The 10,779-nt window shown below is 38.3% G+C and overlaps 1 protein-coding gene across 1 annotated transcript in view; it reads right to left on the bottom strand.

The window, feature by feature from the left end:
• Window positions 1–10,779, bottom strand: part of LOC140949638 (hemicentin-1-like) — a gene marked incomplete at its 5' end in the record, with an annotated part of 60,841 nt that overhangs the window by 26,930 nt on the left and 23,132 nt on the right. Inside the window, 8 exons of the mRNA XM_073398791.1 lie at window positions 633–899; window positions 1,156–1,413; window positions 3,066–3,332; window positions 3,972–4,229; window positions 6,156–6,407; window positions 6,744–6,998; window positions 8,660–8,929; window positions 10,195–10,452. Coding sequence (XP_073254892.1) covers window positions 633–899; window positions 1,156–1,413; window positions 3,066–3,332; window positions 3,972–4,229; window positions 6,156–6,407; window positions 6,744–6,998; window positions 8,660–8,929; window positions 10,195–10,452 — 2,085 coding nt within the window. The remainder of the gene's footprint in view (window positions 1–632; window positions 900–1,155; window positions 1,414–3,065; window positions 3,333–3,971; window positions 4,230–6,155; window positions 6,408–6,743; window positions 6,999–8,659; window positions 8,930–10,194; window positions 10,453–10,779) is intronic.

The raw sequence follows: 10,779 nt of genomic DNA, 5'->3' as shown, positions 1-10,779 counted from the left end.
AATCATTCAGCTTTCTTTATTCCCCTTTTGAACACCTTATTGGTAAAAACACTTAATGGAGTCAGTTACCATTTTTACTTCTCGTCAGCCATGGTTGATCAAATTACTTTATACTACTTTCTATAACAACACTTTGCAAAATGACAAGTCACTGACTTGCAGTTGCATCTGAGGAAAGAGAAAGGATTTAAAATAAAGAAACAACAATAAAATGTTGTTCATCCGCAAAAATTGTTTTTACATTTCCTGTGAGGTCTACATGTTCTTACACTGGGAGGGGCCAAATTTTTCTCCAGAAATACTCTAATTTCCCAGAAAATGGTGTGGCATAAACAAGGTAATGAATTTCAAGGACTTTTTACAACTTAATTAAGAAATCGATTAGTTTTCGAGGACCTTAACCAACTTCAAGGATTTCTTAAGATGACTACTAAAATTCAAGATGTTTCAAGATTGTACGAACCATGTAAATAGGCTATTCAATATGTGGAACTTGGCTGAATGAGAACATATACAGAACTGCAACTTTTGCTGCTGAACAAAACCTGGAATTGGGTGTCATTGGCATTAGCGACATTCTTACAAAATACAAATTTCACGTTTGCAAAAATGCTATTTCTTATTATACTTACAGTGAACAGTAACCTTTGCAACGGCTTCAACAGGACTCTCAACTCCATTACTGGCTGTGCACTGATACCGGATAATATTATCTGGGGTACCAGGTCTGCTAACGTTCAAAACAGTGATGGATGAGCCTTGAGGAAAGACTTTAGAGTCACCCACTCGTGTCCATGTTATTACTGGAGAAGGTTTTCCAGAAGCATTGCAGGATAATGTCACATTGCTTCCTTCCACTATAGTCAGAATGGTGTCAGAGATCTTTACTAATGGTGCAACTGAAGAAAACAGAACAAAGCACACAATGTTAGAAAAGATATTGGACAAGGACTTTAGAGTTGAATTTTTTCACCCAGTCATTTCTAAAGCTGTGAAGGGTTTGCACATGCAAAACATTCAGCAGTTCATTCAGAACAAAAAGCGTGGATTTGTTATTTGTCCTATTGTATGTAGTGCAGGAGCATGACACAAAAAGTCACAAAATTAGTACAAACCATGAAAATGCTCACTCCACTAAAAATATGAGTGACTTACCAACCATGGTGATGCTGACAGTAGCATTGTGTCCTGTGCCAACTGTGTTGATAGGAACACAGGTATACACTCCATCTGCATCAACAGTGATGTTTAATAGACCCGAGCTATGGTTGCCAATAATGGCATCATTAAAGTAGAACTGATACATGTAAGCAGCAGGATTGGCATCTGTACTGCAATTAAGAGACACAGTAGAGCCCCATAGCACTGTGGTGTTAACCAGAGAAGTTGTTAAACCTGTACTGGTTGGTGGATCTAAAGAACAAAGGCAACAAATATACCTGTTAAAACAAAAACCAAAAGGTCGAGAAATCTTAAGCCTTTGAGGTTCAACTAAAAGACAACGTTTTTTTAATAAAAGAAAAATTTAAACAATTTACATTACGAGTTAATTGTATTTTCTTTCCATGCTATGCAAAGGGCAAATCCACAAAATTTTGTGTTCGGTTTTTTTAGTTCCATTAGGACCACACCCACAGGAGACTGCTGAGTGGGGTGCAGCTGTATGGGTGCACATGAGGACAAAACTAAGAGGACATTTATGAAGGCAAAATAAAAAACACAAATTGCCAGCAATACAAGAGGTGTTTACATTTTTGACCTTCATGTTCATGGTACCTACAACAAAAGCTACCCATAGCTGGGTAGTAACCACAGGATAACAGGGCAGATGGGAGGGAGGGAAGACTAAAAGGCCGACAACCTTCTTGTATTTGATTTTGTAGTCATTTTTTGGACTTTGTCTTTTTTTTCGTCTTTTTCTTCATTTCTCTTTTTTTAATTAGTTATCTGTTTTAATGTAACATAAATTTTAGTAACCGATAATTAGACTTAACTGTAATGAATTGTAAATTTCTGTAATATTGTTTGTTTGTAACCCATTCGCTCCTGGAGATTTTGCCGAAAAACGCGTTTTGAAGCTAGGCGAGTGGTTTTCTGGTCACTGTCGTGCTACAAAGAGCTAAAACTTACCACAAACCGGTTTACAGGTCGTACACTTCGCGGCCTTCTGATCCAGATGCAAAATATCAGCTTGCGAAGTTCGGGCATGCGCAGAAAGCAAAATTTCGAGATTTTTGTTTTTGGGTTTAAAAGTGACACAGCAGTCTTGACTTTTACTTTTCACTTTCTCTCCTCCCTTCTTTTTTCGCGTTTCTTGCCTCATTTTTTTTTCTCTTGCTGGGCATTTAGTAGGCTTCATTTTGGTGGGAATAGTTTGTAGGAAAGCTTTTAGGATCTTAGGATTAGGTGAAAGGAAAGGTAGGTGGGCAGTGGAACAAGATTTTCATGGAGATTTTCAGGTCCATGTCACGTGGTTTTTTGCTTCTTTCTCCGGTGTCCTTGACTGAATTTTGCTCATTCTGGTATGGTTTGAAAGATCTCTTCACCCTGCACAAGTTAGCGAAGAAAGTTGTCCTTGACCGTTAAAACTGATGACGTCACAAAGGGTAGAAAGGACCTGGATCCGCACGGGCGGTTACGGGCGGTTCGGGGGCGAATGGGTTAATGTAAAGTACAAAAAAAAAAACATAGGATAGTATGGCCACTGAAGAGGGACGATGAGAAAAGAAAGTCGATAAAACTTTAATGTGAGAGCAGTCAGAGGCAGATACCATAGCTGTCAAAAAAACCTTGCAGTTAAAAAAAGGTTGACAGCCATTGGACAGAATTATTTCACATTTGAACGTGATGTTCAAAAAATGAACCAAAAATAAAGGTGATTGATGAAAGTGAAGTCAAAAGCTAAAGAAATATTTCATTTGCAACATGGCATCATTATTGTCCTACTACTGCCAGAATCCTTCAGGGCTTTGCTTTCTTGAGCAAATTAGGGCCTTGGTTGTTTACCTATACAGCCATTATGTTATTAGAGGATTTACAGTACGATGGATGAACATCATACTTACAGTGGACAGTAATATTCGCCACAGCTTTAGCAGGACTCCTCACTCCATTACTAGCTGTACACTTATACTGGATCATGTTATCAGGGGTTCCAGGTCTGGTGACATTCACAACACTGATGGATGAACCTTGAGGAAAGACTTTAGAGTCACCTATTCTTGTCCATGTTATTAATGGAGGAGGTTTTCCAGAAGCGTTGCAAGATAAAGTCACGTTGCTTCCCTCAACTGCAATCAGCATTGTATCGGAGATTTCTATTGATGGAGCAACTGAAGAAAGAGAAACAATGTTAAAAAATAATTGATGACGGCTTCAGTATTGGTGTTACATGCGGTATGGTGAGAACTAAATGTAGAACGTTTTTGACTCACATGGTCAGCAACTACAGGGCTCAAAATTTAAAAAATCCTAAGGTCACCTTTTGCCAACCAACTGGAGAAAAATAGTCGCCAGATGCAAATTTTTAATTTTCAGTTTGTACAATGTAAATGACACAGCTCATAGTATGGAACCACCCATCAGATTTGATTGTTTGAAAAAATCGCACACAGAAGTCGATATAACTTATTATTATTTGGAGGTAAACTGGCCTTGGTTATGCGATTTGGCAAATGAAAAATTTGTTTTAACTTTAAATTTAAATCTAAATCATAGAGAAATCTGGTCACCAAAGTGGCGACTAAACAAGAATTTTTAGTCGCCAAGGAGAAAATGTTAGTTGCGCGAGTGACAGTATCAGTCACAATTTAGAGCCCTGATCTATACAAATTTGTTGGAACAAAATTATCTTTACCTGGGAACAGAATTCAAACCCCATCACTTAAATGGTCACAACTTCATTAGTATGGTACACACTTATATGTTACTGCGAAATCATGTGAAAACGATTGACGATGCACTGAACTTACCAACCATGGTGATGCTGACAGTAGCATTGTGTCTTGTGCCAACTTTGTTGATAGGAACACAGGTGTACACTCCATCTGTATTAACAGTGGTGTTGAGCACACCTGAGCTACTGTTGCTAATAAAAGAGTCATTAAGATAGAACTGATACACATGGGCTGCTGGGTTGGCATCTGTAACACAATTTAGTGACATAGGGGAACCACGCAAGGCTGTGGTGTTGGTTGGAGCAGTTGTAAGAGCTGTATCAGTGGGTTGATCTAAAGAACAAAGGCAGAAAAAAATTTCAGAATGTTTCAGGGTTAATACAAAAACTTACAACCATCTTTTAACCCATTCACCCCTGAGCCGCCCGTGCGGATCCACATCCCTTCTACCACTTGTGATGTCATCAGTTTTAACGGTCAAGGACAACTTTGTCTGCTAACGTGTGCAGAGTGAAGAGATCTTTCAAACCATACCAGAATCAGCACAATTCAGTCAAGGTCACTGGAGAAAAAGGCAAAAAACCATGTAACATTGACCCAAAAATAGCCATGAAAATCTTGTTCTACTACCCACCTACCTTTCCCTTCATCAAATCCTAAGATCCTAAGAGCTTTCCTACAGTAAAACCATTCCCACCAAAATGAAGCCTTCTAAATCTCCAACAAAAAAAAAAAAGAGGCAAGGAAAGCGAAAAAAAAGAAGGGAGGAGAGAAAGCAAAAAGTACAAGTCAAGACTGCTGTGTCACTTTTAAACCCAAAAATTATCTCGAAATTTTGCCCTCTGCGTATGCCCGAACTTCGCAAACTAATATTTTGCATCTGGATCAGAAGGCTGCAAAGAGTACAACCTGTAAACGGCTTTGTGGTAAGTTTAAGCTCTTAATAGCACTACAGTGACCAGAAAACCGTTCGACTACCTTCAAATGCGCTTTTCGGCAAAATCTCTAGGGGTGAATGGGTTAAGGACTTTTCAAGGACCACCTACCAAAGCCTGTACAAAAATCCCAGGCCACTGCTTGATCCACCACCTTCCGTATATTTTTAAGTTCTGCTCCCTTGTCTTAAATTGAAAGTTGATTCTTGCATAAAACAAGAGACGCTTTATGTAAATCACCAATAACTTGTCTGAGCTACATTTTTTATAATTTATATTCTCTTTAGGACAAGCAAAAAGCATTAAAAAAAGAAACATTCCAGGCCACTTAATTCATAGTTGAATAAAATTCAAGGACTTGCACAAAACTTTAAAGACATTTCAAGGAAAATTGAATTCAAGGACTTTTGACAGACTCCAAAGCTGTGCTGTAGGGAAAATTGAAGGGAGCCAATTGCTCTGAATCTCTAAAATCCAGTGTGCTCAGCATAATTATAAATTGTATGAAAAATCTAAGATTTTCTCGTCCCCCAAGAGCAAAAGTGCGGCACCATGGGCCACCCGGTGCTGCTAAAGGGTTGTCGCTAAGATTTCAAGTTGCTGAGTAAATACAACAAGTAGGCGGGGAATCAAAAGGCTAGGGATTTCTTTTGGTTCTATTTCTCTTCTATCTTCCAATAAAAGTAGCTGGGGGCCACACTCATAGTAGCCGGGGAAAACTCCCCGGCCCCCAGCTCTTAATGACAACCTTGTGCTAGAGCACAGCCCTGGACTCCCCCTAAAACTGAAGGACCTTTCAAGGCATGCAAACCGTGTGCTTAACTCAAAGGCAGTTAAACAAAAAGATATTTACGGTACATTTAAGTACTTTTGCCCAAACAGCATTTTCTTTTCATGTTATACAAAACGGCAAGTCCATAAATTTTGTGTTTGCTTTTTTTCCTGACTCCTAGGAAAAATCTCACAAGTTTCTCCTGTGGTACCCAAGACTATGAATACCCACATTTTTTGGTTGTTTTTTGTCTCTTACTATCCAGGCATACCGTTGTATTTTCTTACGATAAAACGATAAAATTCGTTCTTGACTACACCACTTAAGCCATGTAGGATACAGATGCACTTACACACAAAACATTTGGGCTCTGCTTAAGGTCCACATCAATAAAACAAAATATCTCTGTTTTGCCTCCTTATTGATTGGCCCTGCGTGCAACATTCACAAGAAACTTGACTGAACGATTGAAAATTAGGTTGCATGCAAAATCAAAGCAATTCTGGAAAAAAATGACATGCCCTTGTCCCTTAGCTCCTCAATACAACTTACATTGCACATCCACACTGCAGGATGTGTTGTGGGTACCGAAACCATTGGAAGCATGACAAACGTAACTTCCTGATTCATTCCTCTTGACAGCTTCCAAGTGAAACAACTCACTGAATGAGATAACTGCACTTGAGTTTGCTCTGGTCCAAGTTATATTGGGAGATGGATTACCAGTAGCATTGCAGTATAATGTCACATTATCACCCTCAGTAACCGGAGAGGAACACTGCTGGATTGCCACCATTGGTGCATCTGAAAGTGATACACAGTCTTTGTGTTATGTTCAATGCAGACTACATGTATTTCCTCTTCCTTCCTGAAGAGCAATGAGAATGTCAGTTAAAATGAACAACCTTATTGTTTCCAAGGAGGATACAAAGAAAAACTCCATGCTAAACTAAAAAGTAAGTATTTGTTAAGAATTCTGCCTGAATGTCTTTTTAGCCACAAGTATTGGTTAAGGCCTGATAAACAATAAAGCAGAAAAATTTTCTGAGTTGCCGTCTTTTTTCTTAAATTCTATCAAAAAGGACATTCTACAAAATAACTTTAAAAAATTCCACAACGATTAATAACTAAAATACTCACAAAACACAGTAATTACGGCCGTAGCTTTCACCAATCCGAGATAATTTTGCACTTTACATGTGTACACTGCTCCATTATCTTCTCTCAGCACACTGGTCAGATTAAGAATCTCTGAAGTTGACAACAACTTGTCATTTCCACCTTTTGTCCAAGTTATATTTGGCTCTGGATTACTGGTAGCATTACAGTACAGCAAAGCTCCCCTGCCCTCAACAAGTTGATGAGATGAAGGGGTAGAGATGAACTCTGGAGGAACTGTTAAACAAGACGAAAATGATTAAATGCACCTCTCTGAGAACCACAACTGTGTTTCAAGTAGGGGATAAGTTTGGTTTAGTTTTCTTAAGCAATAAATAGTAAAATTAAATTCATATGCCGTCTAACCCTATGACCCAAATACTACAAAAGGGGTTGCAATAACACGTTTCTTTTCAAACTTCCGGCTACACCAATAATGACATCATCCATCTTAAAAAACTACAACCTGCTAAACTGGTTATACTAAGCACAACATAAGAGTGTGACATCATCCTGTTTTAGTAGAATCCTTATTCATGACAACATCAGCATTTCTAAATTCCTGCTGAAAAGAATGAGATTCCTCATGCCCCCATACAGGAATAAATCATTCTCTACTGTACTACTAATATAGCAATAAACTAGGGGACTTAAATCCAGAATTCCAAATCACAAGCAATCTTTGTTAAGACCTTTATAAAAAAAATAAGCAGATGCAGTGTGCAACTCATCTAGGGGCTTAAAAAGAATAAGAAATGATGAGAGAATAAAACATTACATACTACATGTATGTATTCAGCAGTTAATAAACTACAATAATTGTTAGGGCCATCAGATGGCTTTGCTATAAGTCTTTTCTTAGGTTGTTTAGACCTAACTGGCCAACAAAAATGTCCTATCAAACCACTACCAAAAACTTTTACACAGTCAGGGAGCTCTGAATAGCAACTGCAGTAATGTGGTGTCATATTTCATAACCAATCCCTTCTGCAAACTATGCATTCAGCATGCCATAAATTTGAAAAAAAAAAGATCCAACCAGCATTGGCCCAAGAGTTGCTGCAATGCTTGCAAGGGATCAATACATTTGTGTGAGTGTTGAGTTAATAATAATAATAATAATAATAATAATAATATAATTCTTATATTGCGTGTTTCTATGAAATGATCAAGTGCACATTACATGATTCCTATCTATAATAATTTAATTCAAGGTATCTAACTAATATTTATTTAAAACAGACTATGATAAAAATAAAAATTTAATATACAACATATGTTAAGATACTAGTTATTAGTGTGATAAAAATTAATAAAAAGCTTCCCTTCAGACGTGCGTTTTTAGATGGCACTTAAAAATCCCTAGATCTGTAATAGAACGAATCTCACGCGGTAATACATCCCAAAGTGCCGGAGCTGAGACCTGAAATGATCTGTCTCCTAATGTAACCCTCCTTCTATAAGTTGGCGTTGCAAGCAACAAACCATCCAAGGAGGATCTTAAATTATAATTTCCTGATCTTTTAATTGACACAGGTTCTCTTAAATACGTTGGCGCGAATCCATGGATGGCATTAAAAACAAATTAATAGCAGAATCTTAAAACTAATGTGTTGCCTAACTGGTAGCCAGTGCAGCTTGTACAGCAATGGCATTATGGGACAGTAGCATGCTGCGCGACTAACTAGTCTTGCTGCGGCATTTAAAGCGCGCTGAACCTTATTCAGGTGAGAAGCTGGCAAGCCATATAAAAGACTATTACAATAATCTACATGCAAGGTAACAAACACATGTACAAGGGCTTTAGTGGTTGATTTGGAATGACACAACACCCATGTTTTGCTAGAATAAGAATTGTTATGGTGATACGTTTCTGTCAGAGACAATGAGGTACTTACAGTGGACAGTAACATTTGCAACAGCAGTAGCGGGACGTCCCACTCCATTATCAGCTGTACAGTGATACTGAATCATGTTGTTAGCGGTAACTGTCCTGCTCGCATTATTCACAATAAGTGTTGATGTTTGTGACAACACTCGACCCAAGCCACCAACTTTGGTCCAAGTAAGTCGAGGAGAAGGTTTCCCTGAAGCATTGCAGTAGAGTGTGAAATTTTGTCCTTCCACGACAACAGAGGATGTAGGATAAACATCAAGTGAAGGTGCATCTTCAAAGAAACAAAGAAATAATGTTAACTTCAAAATAGTTATAGCTGCACAAGGGTTTCTTGTTAAAGATGACCATGAAGTAACTGGCGCTAACACTGAATGTTTGAGACCAAGTAATATCATGTCATAATGAGGCCCTTTCAGGGCTGTGCTCTAGCAGAACCCGGTGGCCCCTGGGCACCTAACTTTTGCTCTCGGGTGACTAGAAAATCTTAGATTTTTCTTACAAATCATATGCTGGGCACCCTGGATTTTACAGTTTCAGAGAACTGGGCTCCCTTCAATTTTCCTTAGAGCACAGCCTTGCCTTTGGAGGAGGGGAGGGGGGTCATATGTCTCCAGCATGAACTTCAAACCTCCTATATTTCAGGTATTGCAGAACCCACGTTCCTGTCTGTATTTTACAATTGATTTTGTGCAGTTGCAATTTCGTCCCATACTGTTCTTGTTTGTTGCTATTTCATCTTATGTCCCTGTTTTAAGACCATGTGACTTGTCCAAATTTTATCTGTAAATGGCCTCCATTGTTAGTAGTTAATCTAATACTTCCCTCCTTGTTTGCAGTGCATGTGCAAGTTAGTACTTTAAAAAATAAATCACAAGAAACCAACAGTTCCATCCATTTTATAAATTTGCTCCATACTGCATGTCTCCTAAACAGAACAAAGTAGGCTTCTTTCTCACTCCCTGTTCAATAATAACTATAGCTACAACTAATATGTATTAGCTGGGTACCCAGTTTGATTATCCCAAATAATGTGCAAAGTGTCTTGCTTTTTTTTCTGGCAACCAATATCTATGTTTGGCAAAATATCAACTAAAAAAAATGAACTTAGAGAATGGTTTCTGGCTGCCCCTTTTTAGAATTGAAGCAAGTAATGTCACGACAGTGCTTTAACGCAACTTAGTATAAAAAATCAGGTTGAAGGGGTTTCAATACAGCCACAGCAATGTACAGTATCTGAGGACAAACCTTATTGCAAAGCTGTCATTGAGATTACAAGTTAGCAGGTTAAGTAAGCGGGGAATAAAACAACTACAAAACTCTTTTGGTTTTACACTCCTTTTGCTTCCCAGGAAAGTAGCTGGGGGTTGTCTTAGTAGTAAAATAGCACAAAGTGGGACTAAGTACCCTAGCTAAGTAATCAACATCTCTCAAACCAACCTTAAGAACTGAAGTCCAAACTATTTAAATCTGTGAATAGCATTATTTTTATTGAAACAAAACCAAGAACACTCATGCTAAAATATACGAGTGACTTACCAACCATGGTGATGCTGACATTAGCATTGTGTCCTGTGCCAACTTTGTTGATAGGAACACAGGTGTACACTCCATCTGTATCAACAGTAATGTTTAACAGACCTGAGCTACTGTTGCTGATGAAAGAGTCATTGAAGTAGAACTGATACACATGGGCTGCTGGGTTGGCATCTGTGCTGCAGTTAAGTGTCACAGTAGAACCATGCAGCACTGTAGTGTTTGAGGGTGTCATCTCTATGCTTGTTCCTAATGGTAGGTCTACAATATATCAGAAAACACACTCTTGAATTAGTTTTGGCATCTAGAATTACAGAGTGTAAAGGCAACAAACTGGAAAAACATTTCCCACCAGACTTATTTACATGTAAGCTACAATCAGGGACAAAAGTAGTTGACACACTTGTTTAAAACGGGTGCTTTTAACAAACATTTAATTCATTTATTATTTCATTCCTTTTAAACGCCGTAAATCCCCCGACCCCCCAAATCAATGTTGTCTGAAGTAAAAAAAAGAATTGAGGGTCCAAAATTCAACATTGATTTTGGGGGGAAGGGGTTGGGGTAGACAGGGGAAGGGGATAAGTA

The sequence above is a fragment of the Porites lutea genome, chromosome 10 (genome assembly GCF_958299795.1).
Source record: "Porites lutea chromosome 10, jaPorLute2.1, whole genome shotgun sequence".
NCBI classification, from domain to species: Eukaryota; Metazoa; Cnidaria; class Anthozoa; order Scleractinia; family Poritidae; genus Porites; species Porites lutea.
Note: the sequence above shows the minus strand (reverse complement) of the source record. Positions and strands in the feature narration are given on the sequence as shown.